This window comes from Apteryx rowi, unplaced genomic scaffold, assembly GCF_003343035.1.
Source record: "Apteryx rowi isolate R43461 unplaced genomic scaffold, aptRow1 scaffold_68, whole genome shotgun sequence".
Taxonomy (NCBI): Eukaryota; Metazoa; Chordata; class Aves; order Apterygiformes; family Apterygidae; genus Apteryx; species Apteryx rowi.
This window is the reverse complement of record NW_020450960.1, coordinates 2900478-2924848: the sequence shown is the minus strand read 5'-3', so window position 1 is coordinate 2924848 and position 24371 is coordinate 2900478. Positions and strand designations below refer to the sequence as shown.

The 24371-nt window shown below is 42.5% G+C and overlaps 2 protein-coding genes across 9 annotated transcripts in view; both read right to left on the bottom strand.

Moving 5' to 3' along the window:
- The window catches only part of TMEM39B (transmembrane protein 39B), a 17790-nt gene extending 9621 nt beyond the window's left edge, over nt 1-8169 (bottom strand). Inside the window, exons 1-2 of one of the 2 annotated variants that reach the window (XM_026085910.1) lie at nt 8082-8169; nt 5468-5529 (exon numbers count right to left, since the gene is read on the bottom strand). The gene's annotated coding sequence lies outside the window, so the exon portion shown is untranslated. Of the gene's footprint in view, nt 1-5467; nt 5530-6024; nt 6108-8081 lie in introns of those variants that run through there. The other variant, XM_026085911.1, reaches the window with a different exon arrangement.
- KHDRBS1 (KH RNA binding domain containing, signal transduction associated 1) lies at nt 6997-24370 on the bottom strand. Of its 7 annotated transcripts, XM_026085916.1 has the most exons (12): nt 24277-24296; nt 21533-21668; nt 20422-20592; nt 19155-19272; nt 17222-17349; nt 16523-16639; nt 15334-15480; nt 13247-13383; nt 12079-12307; nt 11104-11171; nt 10724-10782; nt 6997-8275 (listed from the first exon to the last, which is right to left on the bottom strand). In XM_026085916.1, exons 5-12 carry the CDS (start codon nt 17267-17269, stop codon nt 8178-8180), a joined length of 903 nt encoding a protein of 300 aa, XP_025941701.1. In that variant the 5' UTR covers nt 17270-17349; nt 19155-19272; nt 20422-20592; nt 21533-21668; nt 24277-24296; the 3' UTR covers nt 6997-8177. The 7 variants fall into 7 exon arrangements, with proteins under 7 accessions (XP_025941701.1, XP_025941700.1, XP_025941702.1 ...); XM_026085915.1 differs by lacking the exon at nt 21533-21668 and having other exon boundaries at nt 24277-24363; XM_026085917.1 differs by lacking the exon at nt 21533-21668 and having other exon boundaries at nt 20495-20592; nt 24277-24363.
- Between the last annotated feature and the right edge of the window lies 1 nt (nt 24371).

Here is a 24371-nt window from a genome sequence, read left to right as displayed (position 1 = left end):
CCCATCTCCGGCCGCCGCTCAGCCTGCGCCGCGCACAATATGGCGGGCGGGGCCGGCGGCGCGATGGCGGCTGCGAGCGGACAATCCTCCTGGAGGGCGCGCGCGCGCCGCCCGCCCCGCCGGCACGGCCACACCCCCTTGCGTGGGCCACACCCCCAGGGGCGTATCCCCGCCAGTCGCCCCGCCCACCCGGTAGACCAGGCAGCCGAACCCCCCAGCATAGGCTGCTTTGGCCCGGCCTGGACCCCAAGCCACTCCCCGGGGGACCCCCCCCCCCGAGGGCCCTCACCCCACAGCAGCCCTCCTGCCCGGCCGTGGGCCCCCCAGGCCCTTCGGGGCTCCAGGGGTGATGCCCCCACAGCGGCTCAGCCCCCAAATCCACCCCCCACTCGCTCCCATCTCTACTCCCCCCTCCGGGTGCAGGGCAGGGGAAGGCRCCTCTTCGTTAGGGCTGGTTCCCTCCACCGCCTGCTTTACGACGTTAACAGCCGGCCGTCAGCGAGCCCCGCGCAGGGCACAGGAAAAACCCTGACCCTCGGACAAACGCTCAAACGAGAGGTCCAGCCTGCCCTCTTCTCCCGCATGGCGATGTTATCCCACAGCCCYGCTGAGCCAACCCGCTCCCCCGGCACGGTTGTCCACGGCACCATCGTGCCCAAAGCATGTGCAAGGTGCCTGGGCACGTTCAGCCCTTTGAGGTTTGCCCTTTCGGCTTTGGGCAGTAAACCATATGCTACCAGACTCTGCCCGATAAGAGCAGAGAGGACTCAACTTTAATCAGCTTCCACTCGTCCAGCCAGAACCTGACCATCAATGCAGAAGTCTGCTAGAGCTCTGCCAAGTTGCTACTCAAACCCCATACGACCCCCTTTCCTGATGAAGGGTCTTGGATGAATTAATTAAGCAGCCCCATGGCTCCAACCTGTGCAGCCATGGAGATCAGGGCTTCCCACCTAAACCTGAGCAAAGCCTGGGCACCACGCTCTACCAGCCTATGCCACACACGCCCTCCACCAAGAGATCCTGCAGACGTAGTCTGAACACTTCACTCTCTCCACCTCCTTTTACAAAGCGGAGGTTGTCTCTCTCTCCAGGACACATGAAATTCCCCAGGAAAACTTAAATATTTTAAGCATTTATGCAAAATCTGTAAGCTTAAAAGCAGGACAGACTACCTGCATGGCATTTACCTTGAATCTCTGCAAAACTGACAACAAAGTTCAAGATCCGTCATGACTTTGAGAGCTGTCTCTTACCTAATCCATCTCACATGATCCTTAACCTCTTAGATTTTTTTTCAGATCTAATTTTTTCTTTTATATTCTATGTGACTTTGAGTTGAGAAGCTTGTATCAGACATTTATATACTACCAGCATTTTGATGCATCCTTTGAACATTTTCAAAGACACTGCAACAGTCAGTTCTGGTTTAATAGCAAATATTCTCTTCACACCCTCCCTTCCATCACCCTTTGGACAGAGATCCCAAGAATTACAGCTTCAGATAAACAGCGACTCTGCAGCAGGAAGAGAAACAGAAAATCTCAACAAAGAAATTCAATGTTAGGCCTTTATTATTATAAGGAATGACTAATCATTTAAAACATCTGTTGAACACTTACTGCTAAATACCAGCCACGCAATAGCTTGCCAGTTTCCTATACAAGTTATTTTAAAACTGTGATTCACCTTGATCAATTTTCGCCATCTTTACCAAGGGCTTGCAGCATTTTTCACTGAATTCCTTAACTCGTGGGTGTTTGATGCTTTAGTACAGATGGAAGATTATATAATCTTGTGAACCACCCCTGCCTAGGCTAGAGGCAAAGCCATTTCTAAAATTAATGAACTTTCACAAGACCAATCTTTCATTTCTTACTGATTTTGCAACCTTCATTGTGTACAGCCATCAAAACCAAGAGTATCCAGACACCTGCAGTTTTAACTCAATTTTCCAGGTAGAACTATAAAGGTAACAAGTGGAACCTACTGATGTCATGTTAAAAACTGAGGTTTGTTCCGTAACATCACATACAAGCCTCTGATTGTATTGGGTTCTACAGCCAGCAGCAAAAGGAACAGCTGTAAGCTGTACTGGGAAACATGCTTTCTGTTTCAGTACTCAAACACGCTCCTTGCTCTCCAGCTTTTGAGGCAGATGAAGGAGACTSCAGTGTCCTCCAATACACTCCCAAAAGCTGGCAGTTTCCTATTTCCCATCCACAATAAAGTGAAAGGCATCTTAACTGTGTTACTTTATCATATCTGAAATCAACTAATTTGAGATTCATCCCACTTTGCAAAGAGGAGCAAAAAGAGAACGGAAGCAAACATTTCTATTGACACATATGGTAGTAACGGAAGGCTCAGCTGAGCAGCAACAGTAAAGGTTTCTGCTCACAGGAACTGAGCTTCCTGAGTAGAAAAGAGGAATAATATCTACATTTGGGATGGAAGTTCCCATGGGGGATGACTGGCCTGCAGAAATTCCTCCCCCTCAAAGCTTACAAACAGGCCATGTGTCCAACATCTCACACAAGATGTTGTAGGTTTATCCGTTAAAGAATTTCCCTAAGCCATGTCTTACTCCTAAAAAGCACTATATGCACTTGTTCCTCTCAGCCTAGAGAACAGTTGCCTTAGCAGCACCTCCTGCTCTTCCCTGCGTCTCCCAGCAGACAGGACACAGCTGGTCCCTTCTGCTCTGAGGCCATTTGGGGGCTCTACCACAGGCTGCAGGAATCGCCCTCTGCCCCAAGCGTTCTTTAGGAGAGCAGCAGCATGGGGTGAGGAAAGGAAGACGTGCACATTTAAATTGTTTTTCTTGGCTCTGCTCATGACAGATGCTCTCATACAAATTTAAAAGCTCATTCTGTACAAAAAGAATCATCTGCTCTTACAGCCAAATAGGGAACCCAGCTGTGCTCTTAAGCTGGACCCAGCTTACCAAATAAGGAATTTTACAGAGGGCCATATCAAGGTAAAATGCTATGCTTTCAGTAAGGCTAAGGAATTAAGTTAGAAATAAAAACATCATAGGTAAGTTATAAAATAAAGCTTTTAACCATTTGCTTTATTCAATAATCTGAACAGCAACTTGAAACCAAGGGTAAGGAATGGCCACAGTATGACAACCTCCTTCCAGAAAAAGCTACAGGGGACAACTTTGCAATACCGGTTGGAGCATTTTTCCTGAGAGAGTGTGAAGTCCAGGTTTGTACCAGCTCCAAGCTAGGCCAGCCTGAGTGTTTATACCAAAGGGCTGGACTAGGCACTGAAGAAGCAGTGGCCACCCAGAAACAAGGGCCATGGAGGATGCGACTGCTGAGGCAGGGAAAGCCCTGCAGCAGGAGGGAAATGCAGAATGTTTCTAGACCCAAGTTTCTCTTCAAAAGAACAGTATTGTTGGGAAACACTTCCCCAGACAAGGACATGACTGCCATTATCATGCTGTACAATACCAAACATAACAGGGCCCTTTATCTTGTTTGTGACCTTTACCGAAATCCTAAAAATAATGGTAAGATGGGTATTTGTTCTTTGGGGAATCTGGATATTAAAGATCACTGTGGCACTTGTTTGCCAACAGCCAGCAGAATACTACATCCAGTGGCTAGGTGTCAGTATAAAAGGGGAAGTTATTTAGGTGACTCAGACTTGAGTACTCGAAGGAATTCCTATCCCTCACAAATTTTAGTGAGTCCTGTATCACCCCCGGAACGTCTGGTGAATTAGAGCATCTTTGAGAGACACATCYGATGTTGATGGCTATTTCGGGATCTCAAATTAGCTTTTGCATGCTCTAGCCTGAAATCTGAGTGTTGTAATGCTATGAGAGGGAGGAAAATGTTTGATGCAGGACATGTTTTCCAAATATTTTTAGCATATACAGTTATTTTCAATATATTAAGATTTACATTCCTCCATAACATCAAAACCTTTCACATGAACAAGAAACAAACGCAATGCACAAGAAAGCTGTATTACTCCAAAGGCAGTGTCACAAGATCCACTTCTACTGGTAAAAAACTGCATCATAATAGATGATCTCTATCAAATCTTTTCCACTTGATATAAAAGTTGTGCCTATTAGGAAAAAAATGGGAGAGATTGGTACAACACCATAAACTGATGTTCTAATTACATTGCAAATGAAGATGCATTGGATAAACAAACTGCAGAAATCCAGACACGCTATAATTTTCTCTAACATAAAACTACTGATCCAATTTTAAACTCAAAGAATTGAGGGTAATCTCACCCTGTCGCAACATTTTCACATATTACCATTTTCTTGTTCCTAATGCTCTTAAGATAAGAGGCACTTGTTTAGTAGCTTTACAGTTCCAAATAAAATAAGACCTCTAGGACCTACGCCCAGGGCTTTTCATGCGTGTATTTTGAAGCCATTATACTTCTTCAGCAACACAAGGGTTTATTTCTTTGTTCTTTTATTTATGGAGCTTAGACTTTCAGTGGTCTCAAGATCGGAGAGAAACTGATTAGCTGTCCCCAAAGGAAACGCTTACGGCTGCTGCCTTTGGGCCCAGTGGGGAGACGTGTCCTTGCTGTGTAAGCAGGTTGTTCCACTGATGCCTTCAACTGCCACTCCGTGCGAGGTATGCGGATGATCTCCCAAATCAAGGTACCACTTGGTTTGCCACCATATGCATGCATTTATTAAGATAYTTGCTGGAGAACAAGCAAGCTACAGTGGTCACGACAACCGCCAGAGGGAGCCCTGCCACCACGGGTGCTGGCCACCGCTGGCACCCAAAAGCGCCGGAGGTTCGTCAGGAGACATCAGGTGAGCGGCCCTGAAGGGCTCTGAGCTAAGCGTGGCCCAGCCAGGCCTGGAGGACCGCTGGCTGAGCAGTCTCTGACAACAGCATCAAACAAAAGACATTAAAAAAAACAGCCAACCGCCAAACTGTACTTCAGAGCCCACCGATACTCAAGCTGCAATGGTGGCGTGGAAGCAGTATACTAGCAAGGTCTCATTGGACAGCACTTGGCCTTAAATCTGCGGTGTGGGATTTTAATGCACTATAGACTCACTAAGGAATTCCTAATGATCTGCTCCTTAGGCTGCTCTGTTCCTAGAGCATGGGACGACTTCAATGCTACCTTACTGCAGAGAGGACTCATGAAAGTCAGCATCTCAGCTAGGAACCAGTTCCGAAAGACCTCCTTAACCGCATTTCCCTCTCTCTTCAAATCCACTTAAACTTCCTCCTCCATGAGATCTCAATGGGAGAGCTCTAAGCAGGTGCATATTCAGGCCTCCTCCACACCATGACCTCTGCAAGACTGTCAGTCATGTAACTGGCCTTTTGCAAGAGTAATTTATTTGTGGGTATATAAAGAATGGCTTCTACTTAGCAGCTCAGATGGCGCCGCCCCCACTTCCCACGCAGAACATGTTAGCAGCTTGCAACGGGATGCAAAAATAAACAGGCAAGCTTACCCACTTCATGTTGCCCCTGCTCTTCTTCACCCAAGTGATTCATAGTGATGTACTCTTGACTCCTGCAAATTGAAGACATTTGTGAGTTTCTTTAATGTAAGTAGAAATCAAAAGAAAAGATTCCTGCATGCAATTACACAGGAAGGAAAACATGCAACTAAGCTGAGCTTTGAACAGGTCACAGTAAATATCAATACTGGGGTCTAAAAAGGGCCATCATTTTACATTTTTAAATAACTGAGCAGAATTTTTTTTTTTTTTGGCAGTAGCAGGACTATCTATATTCGTTGTCATTTTACATCTTTTGATATTTAAGCTTGCCGATTCCTTTTTGCCCACATTACATTACAGTGCATTTTCAAAGGGCACATTATTAAAGTTATTGCTAATTTATGCAGAAGCATGTGTTTTTTTTAAAATGTCTATTTTAAACATTTTTTGCAATTTTTTACATTAAAATTAACATTTGAAGAATTGTTTCAATAAAGTTTATGCAAGTTGCCGTCACAGTTTATGTAAAAGAGAAATGTGCTATTAAAATCAGACATTTATGTTACCTTTTGTTTTTTGCGATGCATGTTAGCTTTACACATCCTGATTCTCCTGCGATAATTTTCCTTTAAAAGGGGGGTATAGGGTGATCTTTTCATCAAGCAAGACATTATGCCCTGAAAGCTGACTCCAAACCATTGTTGAAAATTCAGTTATTTACACTTTAATAACAATCTACAAATACAACTTGTTGTTTTAAAGTATTCCCCTCAATCATGCACTGCTACAAGCAGTTTGGTTCCTAATGTTCTATTTTTCACCCCCGAGCAGTTTAATTCTCTCCCCCTAGAATGCCAGATTTATTTTGCAGATGGGAAATACAAACCATTTTTCATGTTTCTCTAAGAAGCAGTTTCCTTTGAACTTTATATATATATATATGTACATACACACCCTCTCAGAAGGATATGAGGAGCAACTGCAGCACCCTTCCCAAATAGGGACACATTTGTAACTGGCTTTCCAAATAAAGGCTACCTTAAAGTAGGAAGGGCATCGTCTTAGCCAAGGGGGTCAAGGGGGTTAGGGGTGTTTATATAAAACATAATGCAAGCTTCATCTTCCTCCTAGTGGCAGCTAAGCCTTTGATTTCTCAGCATTCATTTTGTCATTCTACTTTTAAACTAGCCATTTCAGACTCAATCTGGAGTCTGCAGTCTGGAATACCCTGTGAGGCCACCTGAAATCTGAATCATTAATTCAAGTTAAGAACCATAAACACTCTTTCTGCATTAGCCCAGGATCAAACTGCGCTCAACAACTTCCAGGGGGTGAAAAACAATTTTTTAAAAAAACTAAGCTCATTCAATGAGCTTGATAAACTTTTTGTAATTCTTACAAAAAACACCATTTTTAGAATGTCTTCATATTTTAAAAAGACAATTAGCTTTAGCATTAATTTAAATTTATTTGAAAAAAAGAGAATAGCTATTTTATTGCTCAACAAAAAAAATGACAATTCATCACATTTACTTTGATTAAAAAAGGACTAAACTTTATTGACAAACTGCGGCAGACATTTTGACAAGTTTTAGCTACCTATTTAGGCAGACTTACACATGTAGCATTTAATCTTCAAGAACAGAGTGGGAGGACAGTGTACAAATCCAATTAGGACTTTAACCTATGTACAAAGTGAAATTTTTCCTCATTTTTTCAGCTGCAGTGTCCCTTTTTATGTAAAGCTAGTGTTGAGATACACTTGAACAAGTCAACGGGATTGCTAATATTGACAATTTGTGTCAGTTTTAAACTTGCACTGTATTATCTGCCCCAAACACTATAAAAATGAGAAGACTGTAATTTTACAGAGTTCAGACCTACTCACTTAATACTCTGTTTTCTAATATCAAACACGGGGCAATTAAAGCCATGCTTTAATTTATTCTTCTCTTAAAAGTTCTTCATATAGAACCAAGCTAAGAACCCCTTTACATTGGAAAAACTGCTTCCCAAGCATCTCTCAACACTGCATGTTCGGGGCTAGATTTCAAAACCCACATAAGAAAAGTCAATTTTACAAACCTAATTTTTTTCTTTTAAGTCAATTAACTTTAAAAAAAATTCTATTTAATTTGTTTGAGGATCCTTTGTATTAAAATTTAAACTTAAGATTCATCAGCAATCTGCTTTTAAGGAAAGTCTGATATCTGTGGTTACTTTTAAACGGTGGCAGCCACTACCGTTACATTATGATTTTAAATTCTTAAAAACAGCCCTGAATTTTGAAATGTAGCCTACTTTGGGATTCTGCAACTACAACTTTTATGGGTTGCTTAAAACCAAACTTAAAAGGTTAACAAAACCTTAATTTCATAACTGTTAAGCAAGCATGTCACTTTTGAAACTAACATTTTAACTCAACTTTTTCTTATTAAAAAAGGTACACTTGTGTTTATCTAAACAACAAAGAAAGAAAAGCAATCTACACACCTAAAAAAATTAAAGTCGGTCCTCTAAATCTATTTAACTCATTTTAAAATACTACGTACAGAAGCCAGAATGCAGGGTGAGGATGGAGTGGGAGAAAAAGGGCCACGAAGAAAAACAGTTAGACAATTACTTGTCTGGTGTGGGTAAAGCAACAGGAATCCTGGGAGATACAAGAATCAGTAACAACTGTTTGCTCATAACTGATATTTTTCCCTCATGTTTGTGTTTAATAACGTCCGTATGGGTGCTCTCTGTAGGCCCCCTTCACTGGCCTAGCTGGTGGGGCCTTCAGGGAGGGCCTTGTTCCATTCCAGTCATCTTGGCCTGCAAAAGAGAGAGCAATATATCAACAGTCACAGCACATTCCGGGCCGAGATGTACATAAGGGAGCAGCAGCACCACTCAGTGCCAGTCAGAAGGCCTGGCTCCAATGCTGGAATCAGCTTACAGCAGAGCATTAAATATTCCTCTGGTTTGTATGGCTTTAAGTCATGCTTCAAAGCAGTTTGACGCTAAAATGTTTCCACAAAATCCTCTATTTTCAAGCACATCTTTTTACAAATATTGAAAAAGGCAACTCACACAGCAATCCCCTGGAAGTCTACAGCTCTGACACCCCTACTAAGCTCAGGCTTGGACAAATCTGATGCCTTTTATGAGTAATTAATTTCAGCGTTGCTGAAGCCAATTCGTGGAGCAGCTTTGGCAGCCAGCCGCTGCTAAGATCACAACAGTCCCAGCCCCTTCAGACGGGGAGCCAGCAGCATTTTACAATTCCGGAACTCTGACTGTGTGGGGGATATTGCTACAGGTAGCATTCCTCTCCTTCCAAAATGCCAAGCAAGAAGTCTCATTGGAAAAGACTGCCAAAATGACTAAGTTGCTAACACTGCTCTAGGATGGCAGAGCTTCTTACTGAACTTTTAGACATTAGTCTGCCTTCTACTGTTATTTGTTTTTCCTTCCCTTCTGCAACTACCAGGAAAATTTATAGCAGTAGATACCAAAGCATTTGCTTACCTCTTGAGACCAGCCATAACTTGCTAGCCACCATATTAGCATTAATATGCTGTTGATGGGACAAAGCACTCAACAGGACAGCCAAAATCCTTCTGCAGAACAACTACCGAAGCAAGTAAGTTCAAATTCCATTGTTCCTGAGCTAGCCCTAGCCCCAAATATCCAAGTTCAGCTCTCATTATGGCTTGTGTTTGCAATATTTGTATGTGTATGTCTGCCATTCTYTCTATGGTCATCAGTTTATGGAAGTAAGCATCCAAACCCCTGAAGACAACCCAACACACTATTCCCTACCACCACGGAACACATTCCGATTTTCTCAGAACCGTCTCCATCCTGACTTAATTTATTTTTCTAATTTTGTTTTCATGAAAGCAAAGACCAAAGGAAATTACTGTGTATAAACAGATTAGCTGTGGCGACTTCATGCCAAGTGTACAATGAGCATTTTGGCCTTCATATCCCAGACAACAACACTGCTCTCCTACCAAATAGGAGGCACAAAAGCCTCTTTGTGTGGTGTGACTAACATAGGCAACAAACCAAACCATTTAACAGCTATTCCAAACAGGGGCATGAAAGATATCCAGCATTACTGACAGCAGTTGTCTATTCAAATTCATCTTAGATGGGAAAAGCATCCCTGATTAGGCACCTGAATTTGAACCTTGCACAACATAAGCACAGAGCAGAGAACACCTAGAGGAAGGCCTGGTTTTCTGCTCACTCAAAGCAGAAGACACTACTATATTAACAATTTGGCTTCCCTAATACTGGGATGGCAGGGGGATTCCCTCTGCTTCCGAGAAGCCCAGAAAGCCCCTTCATGTTGGTCATTATCATCCCTACTTGAATTCATTTACACCTTCAGGCAACTGATGCTCTGCTAAAGGGACTGTTGTCAATACAGCATATTTCCATGCCATTAAGCAGCTCACTTTTGCAACTGTTTACAGTTCAGCTTGCTTATAGAGAAGGGAAAACAAATCTTTCTTACTGCTACATGCAGATGCCATTCATAAGCTTGAATATCAGAACAAGCTTAAAAAAAAAATGCAGTCATCCAATCCTTTATTACAGGCACCTCAAATATAAGGCCTGCTGTTTTCAACAGTTAGTGATTTAGACAGTTTTGGTTAAATCAATTTCCCGCACCCCTCAGTCTAGCCTAAGTTGCTAGCCTTAAGTTAAATTAGCCAAACTTCATAGACTACATGCAAATCATTTTGACCAATAATGTTCCACATTGTCAAAGGGAGTCCTTAATATCACATTTAAATCCTTTTTCAAGCAAATGCTTAGTGCAGAGTCAGTGTCAACTGGAGGGGTTTTGAGGATAAAGAAGCAGATGGAAGTGTGCATTCATCCAGCTCAACAAAATATAATCCATGAAAATCAGACTGCAGCAAAAGCAGTGTTGTGGGTGGAAATCCAAAGCTCAAAATACTCTAAAGCTACAAGAAAATTAAAAGATATTTCTATAGTTAAAGACTGGAATTTTAAAAAGGTCACCTTTGTGACCACCAGGATAGATAAGAATCTAAAAACGACAGAATCCTTTTGGTTGTTTAGATCTGGGTAAATCTGTAGCATGTAAATATTCTGCCATGAAAACTACTACGGGATCTTCTAAGTATCAGCAGTTTTTGCTGGGAGTGTGGAGTGGCGCTGAAAAACAGCCGATCAGCTACAAACAATTCTCAACTTTGTGCAGCCCCTTCCCTGTCAAGACAATAGTATTTCCAGACATACCATAAGCTTCATAGGTTTCCTGTGCCTCCCCGTGTCCATAATCATAGTATTCTGTGTCCCTGGAAGAGTAATTATGCTGGTTATACAGTGCTGAAACAATATTCCTAAACCAACACAACTTGCACAAACACTTGAAAAGCAAAGAGGCACAGTAGTTCACAGTTCAGTACGCATTCACAGTTGTGTATGTCTGGTCATTGCTTTTAGAATTGTCAAGAACACTGGGACACTCCCAAAAGCTAATTGCCAGGCACTGCTAGATTCCAGCAGAACAGGCACTTTCCCTGTAGCTCAAACTCAGAAATAAATTTTTCCACTTAAAAAGAAAAAAAAAAAATGCATAATTTTCTCAGTAACAGATAGGAGACAAATGAACTTACCCTTGGCCCTGGCTATAGTAGCCTTCATACCCCTCATAGCTCTGGTCTGCATACGCGTCATCATAGCCCTGAAACAGATGATTACAAGCTGTGTTAACGGAAGGACCAAAGGTTACTTCCTGACCAAGGGTAATGGCAAAACTGAATTTAGGCTACAGCAGCTTTCAGAGGAGCCTGTGAATCCTTGTCTGCCACAGAGGAGGGGCTCCATCACAAAACAGAGACAGGCAGCTAAAAACTGCTATATGTACAACACATCTTAAAGTCAGTTACACGACCAAGTTTGCAGTTTGCTTACACTACAAATCCATGTGTCAAGAGGTTTGTAACTGTGTTGTCCAACACACAGATTTACAGATTAACAAAAAAACCCTATTAATTTTGATTGACTCCATTGGAAAAACTCGAAAGTTTTACTGAGAGAACAATATTTTGAGAAGTCTCAATATTTGTGATTATTGCCCCAAATGCTGTTGTGTACCAAAAGCAGTCATCTTGTTTTCCCTTTAGAATATAAAGAGCATATATGTCAACTATATGATAAGCTTGGTGGGAGGGGGGGTGCTTGGTTATATGACTTGAAATATCATTATATTTATTCACATATTTAACTTAAGGATTTTAGGCACAGTAAGAAGCCTTTGGTGCTCCCTGCTCAAAGAATTCTCTTGCAGAAGTTCACTGATGCATTTTTTTCTACCATGCATGAATACTTATGCCAGTGTGCAATCTTGGGCACATTTTGGTTTTACTATAACAACCCCTTACCATGTGTTTATGACAGTAGCAGTTTCCTTCTTTGACAACTAAACAGGCAGCTGAGGTCACCCAGCACAATACCAGTGTTTTCGTTGATGGTCACTTCTCCATTGCAATCTCACTGTTGTTAGCCCTTATTTCAATAATGTTGAATATCTAATACATGATCAGCTAGCTGAAAAGAAAGAAAAAAAGAAAAAGTATATAGTTTCTTACATATTCCTCATAGGTTTCTGGTGCGGGAGGAGGAGGAAGCGGTATTCTCTGAATGCCAGCTGCACGCGCTCTTGGTGCAGGAGCACCCCTTACTGCTGGGGGAGGAGGTACTCCGCGGGCTACAGCAGCTCCTCTAGCAATGGCACCCCGCACTGGGGCTCCTCGCACAAGGGCCCCCCGAGGAGGAGGAGGAGGAGGAGGAGGAGGAGGAGGACCAACACCACGCCCCCTGGAAAGGAAAAAGAAGGGTTGTAAAGAGCTACTGCTGTACTGCTCATGTTCTGAATACTGAAAGCAGTATATGTGCTTCTTACACCTACTATAAAATGTGATCACTTGATAAACACAATTATCATTGACTAAGCCATGATTTCCTTATCAAGAATGAAAGTACAAGAATTGTTAATATTGCTGTATTGTAGGATTTAAAAAAGCTCATCTTGGATTCTACTGCATTAGACGTACAGACGAAGAAATGAATCTGATTAACGGAGCCTGCCATCAGCGCCTGTTACTTCAGAACCGTGGCCAAATCATTTCTCAAAGTTCATTTTAAACAACCTTCTATCACTAATTAGTAAGGTCAGCCAGAACTCCAAAAAGTGAAGATCAGTGATGAGACGAACAGTGACACTTGGGTAAACGTTCAGATAGAAGCAAAGAGTTCTCCCCCCATGAACTATGTAGTGAAGCAAGAAGTACAGTAACATAGATTTATCACCAATTTAGCCTGATGCCTTGACAGCAATGAGAGAATAATAGCGTCCTATGACTTTCAAAGAAAGGTCAGTTTAAATTGAAAATGCTTGTTCTGCTGAAGGCTACCGAAACAAACCCTACACATGATTTCACAGGCCAAGCTTTTATTTCACCATCTATCCATTCTTCCAATTTTTGCAAGGTTACTTTATAAAGCTACTAATTTCTGATGCCAAGAATACAGACATTCATTAAGCTGAGTTACATCGCAGAATCACAGAACATACAAAACATTTGATGCCCATTTGCTAAAAGCGAGCCTTCAACACAGAAGGCCAAAAAGCCTTGGCCAAAAGCCAACGTTCAAGGCCAACAGCTGATGTGCAAGAACAAGTAGCTTAACCTCCTCTCACACTGCAACTCTGAGCAAGACACAGCATTTCCAGGTCTGTGCTTTTGGGAAAGATACCTTGGAACAGGTGGAGGTGGTGGCGGAGCTGCTCCCCTTCCCCGCACAGGTACTCCTCGACCACGAGTTGGCTCTGGCACACCGTTCAGATAGGAGAGCTCCAAGAATTGCTCCTGACAGATATCGTCCATCATATCCTGAAAAGGAAGAAGAGTCAACTCCAAACAACAACTAGCCAGTCTGTGCTCCGAGAGCTCAAAGGCTATCATGCTGGAATAAAAATTACCAAATAGTCCTAAGTTAAAATCTACTGATTCTACTGAGATCTACTTGGCCGGCAGCAATGCACAACCGCCAGCTTCCCCCCAAACGGCCAAGAAGGGCGCACCCCCCTTCCCAGCTGGGAACTGCAGTGGGGCACTACAGCCGGTCCCTGTGAAAAGGGAACTTCACTCACAGGAATACCTGAGCCATCTGATGTTTGGTGGCTCAGGGATGTCAGCAAGATTTATTTGCAAACGCTGGAGAGTTCAGAGGCTAAGTCAGGTGAGACATATCTCACCTCAAGCACCTACAGGTCTCCTTTAAAGGCAGCTGGCTGGCAGTGAGCCTGTGCAACGTCACCGAATGCCGCTGTGCTCCCAGCACACTGAAGGAACAGGGCAGAAGGCAGCCTGATGAAGAGTAAATACCAATTTGCAAATCCAGGCTGTCTTTTCACATTCTTAAGAACGCAGTATGTTTCTGCTCCACGCATTTTTATTTCCCCAGGGGATCTAGCTTGAGGAATTAGTATGAATCTCTGGTAACCCCGCAGAAGTCACTCTACCCCACCCCTTCCCTGAAGGCACACGCAGGCTGGGCCTCGCACCACCACTCTTGTCAGAGGGGATCTTCGTGCTGTCATGGCAACACCACAAAGCAAGAAGTCTCCTGCCAGATGTGTCTTCACAGCACTGCTGCCTTCCACAGTGACTTCTCCGCCAATTTTCACAAGTTTAACACATTGTTTGAAGGCAGCAATAGATAAGACACTTTAAATAGCAACCTATATGCTTGCTTTAGCAAGCCGAGGCTCTGTACATCCCAGGGGCTCCTTGAAGATGACCTCTCTCCTTCAAAGGCACTTCACATACCAATCACTCCTCCTCTCCGCGGCAGACTCACAAATCATCCAGTATCCGTATGCTTTTCACACTTCCCCACTACCTACTGCTCTCAGGTTCCACCCGCCCCTTACATTTCAGGCAGAACATCTGAGCTCGCTAGTCGCAGCTGAGCTCAAACAAAGGGGTACGATACTGGGATATATTCAGTTCTGTACCAGCTGGTTCTTTGACCTATAGAATTACAGGCTGAGCTAGCCAGAAGCAGGGAGCACTTTGTACTCCTTTCCCATTTTGTTTTTTCCCAATTTAGTGAGCTACACTCATGTATCATTTTAGTAACACCCAAAACACTCCCTCAAACTGCAGTTCTTAAGAGGCGATATTCGAGAGCTACTGTATTATGTACTGGTATGGGTCTTGTAAGCTTGAACAGTAAAAGACATCCCCGGATAGATAAGAAATGTCATCTGTACAAATGCTAAAAAGGTTGCTTCACATCATACACATTTAAAACAGCAGAAATACTGATTTAACGTATGTGTCCCAGAAATTCACTACAATACTGAGTACTGCTACCGAGGTGCCTGGCAGTCACCCTCCACTCTCCTCTGACCTCCCTCCAGTGCAGAACCCTCTGCAAAGATGTCTGTACAGTTACAGTTTCTGATCTGACCAGTAAAGTTACCTAGCTAGTTTTCTGTGCAGCAGTTCCAACCAAGAGGAAGCAATCAAGAAGTCTCCTTCCATGCCAGGCTAGTAATGGGAAAGAAACACCTGTTCCTTAAGTGTTCTATACGATGAGTGTTTTGCCTTGAAAGTGCTTTTTTCCTAATTATCATCATAGGGTTAATATATGCCCTCAAGCAAGATTACTGGGGTCACTTTAAGCTGCCACACTCACTCCTGCAGCTCCAGGCTTCCTCAACTGCATCATTCCTGAAACACGAGCCTTACATTATGCAAATCTTACCCAATCTTACAGCCAGATTCACAACCCATCTACTTCGCTCAATAAGAAAAGAGCATCAGTATACATACCGGAACAAGGAACTTCTTGACTTCTTCCATGGCATGAGCCATTAGAGCATAAGCTTCACACGGGGGTCCAAAAACTTCGATGAAGACATGCAGATCCATATTTAGATGAGCATATTTAGGATCCCCACCTTTACGCAGTTCTTCCTCCTGAAACAAAGCAGACTGGAGAGTCCTAAAGCTGAATAAGACACAGAGAAATTGCTTTTCTTTTAAATGTTTCCTAATTCTTAGCAGAAAATGTCTGTAAGAGCTTTTTGGCCATGCCTGGCCACAGATCATAGTAACAGGCTAAGCACACAGGTATGCAGTTTTATAAAAAGCCACCTGCAAGTCTACATCTTCCCGCTTTTCATAACTGCCTTTTTGGGTGACCGTGATACTTTTGTTAATGCCTTGATGTCAGGCACCTTTTCCAGGAGATTAAGCACACACAAGCAATGTTCTTCCTCTTCTATACCACCTTCTTGCCCGGGGCACTGCTTTACAGTGAAAAGTAATGTCTAATGCCTCAAACAAGCATCCTCTTCAGCTCTGCTCTTAGATACCTGCATCCATTCAGTTTACTTTAAGAAGCTAGAAATAAATGAAAAATTAAAAAGCTTCTCATGCTGCTAAAGTAAAAGCTAAATTAAATTACAGCTCTGTTGACTGCTTGTTAGCTCAGTTTTAGGAGCAAGCAGGAAGAAAAAAACTCTTTCCATTTCTTCTGCTCAAAAAAGCTCCTGGCACTTCATGTTTCACTAAAGATTACCGGGAACATATTGCTCTGACATCTTCAGTGAACCATGAAAATCTCAGGATTTCAGAAGGGACAGCTGGGAAAGGGAATTGTTTTGTTTCTGGAGGGGAAACATATTACTTAAGACTTTTCACCAGTTTGAATTAATTTTTACTTTAAAAACTGGCAGTTCACCTTTCATAACATATCTCTGCATCCAAAGGTACAGGATATCAAAGATGTCTGGTCTCTGTAAGCCATGCTCACAACGAGAACAATTATCACACTTCTACACCAATCAACATTGCTCCTAACACACAGAGGACAATTTAGGAGTGGTGACTTCCTACTGCCTTCACTTTTAAATTTTAATGGTTTCATCATCTACAAAATGCTTTAAGAACCTCTACTTTTCACAGCAATGTGAAAGGCATTAATACATATGCATGTTTTCAAGGGTGATGCCCTTACCTTTGCTTTATCTCGCATGGAACCCTTCCCAAGCACAGATATCTTAGCACCAGTTTCTTCCTGAAGTCTCTTGATGGTGTTGCCTTGAGGTCCCAAAATCTTTCCAACAAAGTTGAACTGTAAAGAAAAAACAACCAAGAAAAAAAAACCCTATTTTAGCTTCAAAGTTCTGCAGCCTTAGCAAAAGCTGTTCTTAATGCTACACTGGCTGACAGGAAGTTTAGTCAGGCCATTTTCTCCTCACTTCACAAAAATTCAGACCAAAACTTGCACAGGAAAATTTAAGTTCCAGAACATTCTCTTCATGAAAAAAATACTCCACCAGAAAAATCAAGCTAAATTAATTTATGTAAAGCATTTAATTCTAATTTTTATTCTCTGGTCTTTTTATGTGTAGCAAATCTTAAGAGTTAAACATACTTTTAACTGTAAAACACTCTACATATGAAAGTCTATTTCAGTAATGAAAGATCAAAATGATGCATCACCATTTAGCTTTATCCCAAGACATTCTAGAAATGTAAAATATTAGAAATAAGATCCTTCAARCTCGCATAGGAAAAATTCCATAGCGATAGTGGAACAGTGGCGTAACTCCCGATGACACTTTGACAGCTACTATCACTAACAGTCCACCATAAAAATCCTTAGAAAATAAGCAAATCACAGAGATTCGGTAAGCTATTTTCTGGCCCTCACCTTGGGGTACTGTTTGACAGGTATCAGAACTCGTTCTTTCAGTTTCATATTCTTGTGGGAAAACAAATCCAGGTAGTTCTCTTCCTCATCCTTCTTTGTTGTCTCACCCTTCTGAATTTTTTCAATTTCTAAACAAGATAAAAATAGGGCTGCTTATATTCCTCAAACAAACAATATTTTAGAGTTGGAAACATGACAGGACATACCACCCTTATTCTCTGTGAATATTTGAACATTTGTAATTGCAGTAATGGAATCTGGATAGACAGACTGGCTTTTTAGGGCTAACCCAGCTTGTTTCTCCCTCCCTTCAAATCTAGGATTCCAGAAAGCCAAAACCAAGATAATGAACAGTGATAAGAAAGAATAGCAGAAAATGCCCTATGAAAAACTTCAACAGATTAAAGAGGAGGAAACCTTAAGTATAGTTCTGTGCATCACTCACACTGTGCCTTCCTCTATCAGTCCCCAAACTCATGGAGACTCCTGTAGTCTACAAAGAAACCAGGCCCAAGTGCACCAACTATAAACACTCACTTCAATGCAGCAGCAATCTGCTAATCAGGCAAATTTCTATAATTCAAGTTGATGCACTACTTTAAATGTGTAATTTAAGTAGATTAGGGGTGCCAACGCACACTGACACTTTGAATTAACTATGAATTTCACTCATATTGCAAACATTACTAATAAATAGAAGCCAAAATTAGTGTCACTCCTAGAGTTTGGAGTGGTTTATTAAATTATTAACTCCGTTGAATTAAACAAATGCACCTTTATCATATTTATCACACAAGCAGTTCATAATTGTTGGACTTTAAGCTATAAGCCTCAGCCATATTAGCCATAAATGAATATCAGAAGTCTTTAACTGGATTCAGACAATGCAACTCCAAATTTTCGTCTGTCAAAGATTCTGATTTTTAACTTTATATTGTGAATTATAGACCCTTAGAAAAACACTGAGGTGGCCTGACTGAACTGAAGCATGATGCAGTCAGAAGGGGAATCTGGAGCAAAGACCAAATAACCTTCTGGAACTAGGTTATTAAGGTGGGCCAATTAGCAACTAGCACACAAACATTTTCTCAAATTTGACGAGAAGTTAAGCTTTCAGTGAGAGATGGCAGGGGACAGGCACCCATAAAGGAAGACCCAAATGGAGAAGGCTGAAGACCATCTTCAAGGAAGGCATTTCTAGCATAGGTACTCACACCAAATTCATTACTGCTAGGAGTGTAAGTGTCCTTCCCCTTGACTAAGACAAACACCAAGTCCCAAAGTTTTGCAGAACAATACAGCTCACAGCTGACTGCCTTTTCTTTTCTGCAGATGTCCAGTCATGTACAGTTTCTATTTAATAGTCAATAGCAAGACAACCAGTTCCCCAAAATTTGGAGCTAATGCATCAGTATCAATCCCAAATTACTGATAAACCATTATGTAGTCTTTGGTCCAATCAAAAATTTTGTCACACCATGCACAGCCATCACAACCTCTTTACAGATGACTATCAGGTGAGGAGCATGACCCTTCCTTAAATTATGCAATTTCATCAGCAAACCCAAGAACTATAAATATCTCCTCTCTGAGTCGAAAGTGCTCTAAATACAACTTCTCACATCTCGGGGGGGTGAAGGGAAGAGAGAGAGAGGGAGAGAGAGACTTTCAGAAGATTATACACATAACTGGATTAAAGCTGCAAGACAGAAATGAAACGGAAGACTGCTTAGTCATTTACCACGTTTTAAAGAGGACAGCTGCAATATCTTGTTTTTCCTGTGATTTCAGTCCATGTCAGAAACTATATACTTTAGATTAAATTTTCATTTCCATGCTTACAGTTTTGGAAGACAGGCATATCAGATACTTGACACGTTATCCACCTAATACTATGTTCACGTAATCCAAACAAATAGGAACAGTGGGTTACCAGAAAGTTCTGACTGGACAGGCAACCACAGCCTAAYGCGTCGAGAAGCATGACTGGCATATTTTGAATGATGCAGACTGCAAGGAAGTCAAGCAACTAGATGGGCAACCAAAAAAACCTAAGAAAACAGATTGAATGATCAATATTTTAAATAATCAATTACGGTCAAACTAACACAAACTGGTTTTTAGTTTAGAGATCTAATTATAGAACTTGGAGATTATGTTGCATAATTCTGAAAAAAAACCAAATTTTGTAGTTCTACTTGCAACAGCACCATGGCTCCCTTACAAACATGTTACCATGACTCCTAAAAAAATAAAAAATAAAAATGGATCTAATACGCTTTGAAAAAGATAGCTTGATTTTTGCTTTAAAAAGAAATGATTTTCTGAAGATGCTATGCAAAATTAAAAATAAGTTCAAGCACCGTCAAATTTATAAAATAAGCAAAAGAGCTGTCTGCTTCAGTTAGTTTTACTTACAGGTTTTTAATTTTTACTATAATAATACATCAAAGAAACAAAGCTTTGGAAACTAATGATTGCACTGCTGGCCTTATCACTGGCTAAACATAGCTTTAGATCCTCTAGTGTAATGAGATTCCATCTCAAATATTTTGCTTCTGCAAACACAGTAAGTTTCTGAAAATGTATTCTGCATATTAACAAAAAGTACTTTCTATGCACATATTAAGAATAAAGTCACCCTCAAACTTTCTTAATTCAAAATTAAACTACCCAGAGGCATCTATCTTGCCAAAACACAGAAAGCGATCAGATGTAAGCCTCTGAAAACCAGTGAATTACATCTCACATTAACCACACAGCAAAATCCATTCTGCCTACTGCAACAGTAGCAACAACATCTGGGAATTGTTCTACGAGGACAACAGATCATTAACCATTTGCTGAGAGAAGCACTGGATACACCATTGCTAAGTCCTCAAGTGAAACTCAAAAGATATGAGGAAAAAAAAACCCCTATCCCAGCAGAATAACTCGAAGTTCTCCAGCTTCTGTTATTCAGGTCAGCGTAGRTGACCTAGCAGTCCCCTTCACACCTTCAGACAAATTCCAAGTCTGCAAAGCAGTGTGAAGAAGGACTAAAAACATGCCACTTGTGACGCGTCCTACTGATCTGGATTCCAGTGCTATCTGTATGCATTCTGGCATATCAGCTACGCAACATGAAGCAGTACTGAATGAACCGATGAGTGGTAGCAGTTTGTCAGACCACTTACTGATACGAAGAAGCGTACATATACCTTGAGGGATTAAGCATGCCTCATTTCAGTGCTGATTTTTTAAAGCCGTGTCAGAGGTGCAGCAGAAGGTTACCTTCTTGCCACGGGGAATGTCAGCAGTCTGGCGGCATGTGTGGCAGTGGTTTCCAGGACTTCATGTGGGGCAGTGATTGCATTGTCTCAGAAGAAATCCTATGGGGTAGGTAAAGGGGGTTGGTAACACTGCTGCTTCACAGCAGTGCTGCTCAGCAGCCATAGTGCTACTCCTGACCTAAGCCCAAGCTTTTCCTTAACAAAGAACGCATTAAACGCTGCCCTGCAGCACACCTGTGCTCTGCAAGCAGAGACATCATCCTATTCATTCACAATACTGATACCAGCAGTATTATCTTCAAATTATGATAATACTGATCCCATGCCCCCCAAAATTTATTTAATAGAGTTTGTGGGGGGGAATAGGGCCATCTATAGAAAGCAGAGCTTCATCTCTCCCGTGTCACCACTCCCTAGCTGATTTGATTTCACAGGAGAGGAATCAGGGACCCATTCCTGGATGAATTTAGTCAACAGTGGAAGCGGCAGAATTTGGCAAGTCTAACCCCACCATTTCCCTCCCACTTCTTCCTGGAATACACCCCCCACCCTCCAGCCTGTACGCTGGGATTCATATGCAGGCAGCTCTGCTTTGGAGCTTGGCTGGGAAGGGCGAGGACTGCCACTAGCACAGGGAGAAGGGGCATGGGGAAGAAAAGAAACACTGCTCAAGCATGGAGGGGGGCGGGGAGGGAGGAGAAAGCCTGGAGGTGAGCTATGAAAAATGGTACTGATAGTAGAGACTCTTGGGAGAAAAGTGGGAGGAGGCAGAGTCACAGCAGTGACAGGCAGGCTAGCATCAGCATCTAATAATGTTGGCATTGCTTAGCAGGAAATACATTTAAAAATGCAACAGTAAAATGCTATTAGCATATCCCTCAGTCTGCAACATCTGGGCACAAGTTTAAGGCGGCAGTTAGAGCTCCTTTGGGGGCTAGGACACACGCTTGGAAACACAGAAATTTCTCCTCCATTTCAGAACAGCCTTAACTCCATGCTGAGAAAGCTTCAGAACATTTTATTGCTTTGGGTTACATACAGTTTCTCATCACCCCTGTGACCTCAGCCCATCTCTAATCCCACTATTTGGCTCCTTGGCAAGTTACTCCAGCAAGGCCACTGCCCATCCATCTGATTTTCCCACACAGCCTGCGTTTCCACCGTTTGTGTTCTTCCTAGGAATACACACGGATTAAATGAATCTGGCACAAGAATCAGCACAGTCAGGAGGGGATTCTTTTGAGGATTCCTTCAACTTCTCAAGCTGCTSCCTACTTTGCAATGTTTTGATCTAACTCCAGTTGCTCACAGCTTCCTCCCTTCACGGATTTACTCTAATACCCTACCCATTGCTCTGAACCTACCCCTCACCATCCATCTCTGTCCCTCCTCATCACTCCACACGTCTGGGGAGGTAAAGGGTTGCATTTAACATGAGGACCAGTTAGATGCTAGCAGTGCAGAGATCTGCTAGTGGAGTGGAGATGGGGCTTACACAACTATTTGTAGCACTGGAAGCTCAGAGATGAAAAGGCCTGCTCTTTTCAAGGAGAGTTCCTCCATGCAATGAAAATAGCTTGCTAAGATTAATACATGAACTTGAAAAAAATATGCCTGGCTAACACTTGCATTGGTGGATGTCTCCCATCCTTCCAGTGCAGACAGGCAGAGAGGACTGTGCCTTTCAAAGCATCAGCATCTCCCCCCACCCCCACAACAGATGAAGGGCATAAATCAAAGTAAGGAAAAGGGGTTTTCTTGTTCCTATGGAAAGGGAAGGTCACGCAGAACCTGAATCACAGAAGTGAGGCAACACGGATCATATTCCAAGGTGCAAGAAACCCCAATTTTCAATTTCTATTCAGGGTGCTGTGTAACAGAACCCTAAAAAGTAGCCACTTTTCTCCCTTTTGATCACACAGTCTATTGTTCAAGAATTAGGATTACGTCACTGTGTTGCCCTTCATCTTGCTCCTAAACAATGCTGATTTTCTTCAGAAGCGCTGAATGGTGTTAGAACCACACAAGTATTTTGGACTACTTTAAAATGTTGTTTTTAAACAAGATGCCTTAGTTTCAGTGCAGAACTCCTGCAGGAGTTCCCCTGGAATGCAGGCTGAACAAGCAACTTGCACTCTTGAGAAAAGGCTGGCATAGGGATAGGGATACTGCTGCCATTCAATGACCTGTCGTTTCGAAAGCCTGTCTGAAAAAAAATCATTTTGCTGAAGTCATGCTGCACATACGCATTATAATCTTTGGCCCAGACCTAAATTCCAAAGCAAGATTTTCAGTAGCTTCATCAATATTACATCCCCAAAGGTGCCACAGCAGTAGAGAAATCCTGAGCAATCCAGGTCAGTTAGGGAACAGCTGGTCATCTGTGCAAAAAGAGTCTCCCAAAACCATGGCTTTATTTCAGATTCTCTCTCATGAGCTTCCTGCTTAGATCRCCCTAAGTTTGGGCTGCCTGGTGAATGCTCGCAAAGGACAGCAATTTTCAATAACCAAAGCAAGGCAGAAGCATTTGGAGCTTGTCCAATGATCAATCCTAAGTCTCACAAAGCTGCACTCTACTATCAGCAATTTTTAAATTGATGAAAAACTCATAAATCCTGGTCACAGCACTCAGTGAACGAAGCTTTCCTAAATGGGCTAAGAGTGCTGTTCTTTGTGAAGGCATTAGCAAATTCCTTAGGTTTCATTTCACTGAAAGGCATTATCATAGAGCTGTTGAGCATCAGCTGGCTAAAGGGTTTTATTAATAAAATAATTAAATTTATGGCAAATCAGATTATAAAACTGATTTATGGAGATCAAGATGCTGACGAGTGATGTCAAGTTACTCATGACACTGACGTACCTCAGTTATTTGTACAACGGGAGACAGCAAGTCTTAAGAATTACTTCCTATTTTAAAGGAGTTAATAAATTCTCCAGCACTGCTCTGATTATGGCAATATTAGATATTTTAAGGACTGTTTTAAAAAAAAGTCATTTAGAAACAGAATGGTAACAACTAGAGAGCTAAGCACTCTGCTCATCTGTAGATTGAATCTGGGTACATCCTTCTTGTGCTGAGTACATCCCAGCTCTCCACTCCAGGCACATTAAGCAGTAAGTGGCAGAAATTATTTAACTCGTTCCAATTTTTAAACTAACTACAGTGTCTTGAGGCAGCTGAGTCTACTTGATACAGCCACCAAATGCGGGTGCAGCAGCTGCACTGTAGAGATACGGAGAAATCAGAGCCGCCAGGCGATTGGACAGTGGTGATGGGGAAGGAGAAGGCTAGTCTGGGCACAGAACAAAGACTGCCATTTCCATTCCCTGTTTAGACTCATCAGAAGCATGAAACAAGCTCTAATACAGATTTCCAGAGCGGAAAATCAAAGAGATCACAAATCATGCCTCACAGGGACTCAAGCAGACGTTACACGGAAAACCCCGGTTTTTAACCATTCTCTTGGGTCCCCTCTTTCCCCAGGGATGAAAAGGGACAATATGACCGTACCCTGCTCATTAAAAAGAAAGTTCTAGGTTTGTGCTTAATCCGCCTCAACCCCCGGGTTAAGCACGGGGGCTAAACAGAGATTAAATAAGAGAAATATCTGATCTCCAACCCCCCGCGGCAGGCGGGACGCATCTCGCCCGGGGCCGGTACTCGGGGAGCCCCGGGCAGGAGGCCTACAAGGGGTCGGCGGCGGCCGGGAGCCCCCCGCCGCTGCGGCCGGGAGCCGCCCCCCTCCCCTCCGCTCCCCGCCGCCCCCCCGGCCGCGGTACCTGCCGTGAGGAGCTGCATGGCGTGCGTGAAGGACGGGTCGAGGCTGTCCTTCTCGGCCATCAGCTCGGGCAGGTATTTGTTCTCGGGCTCCATC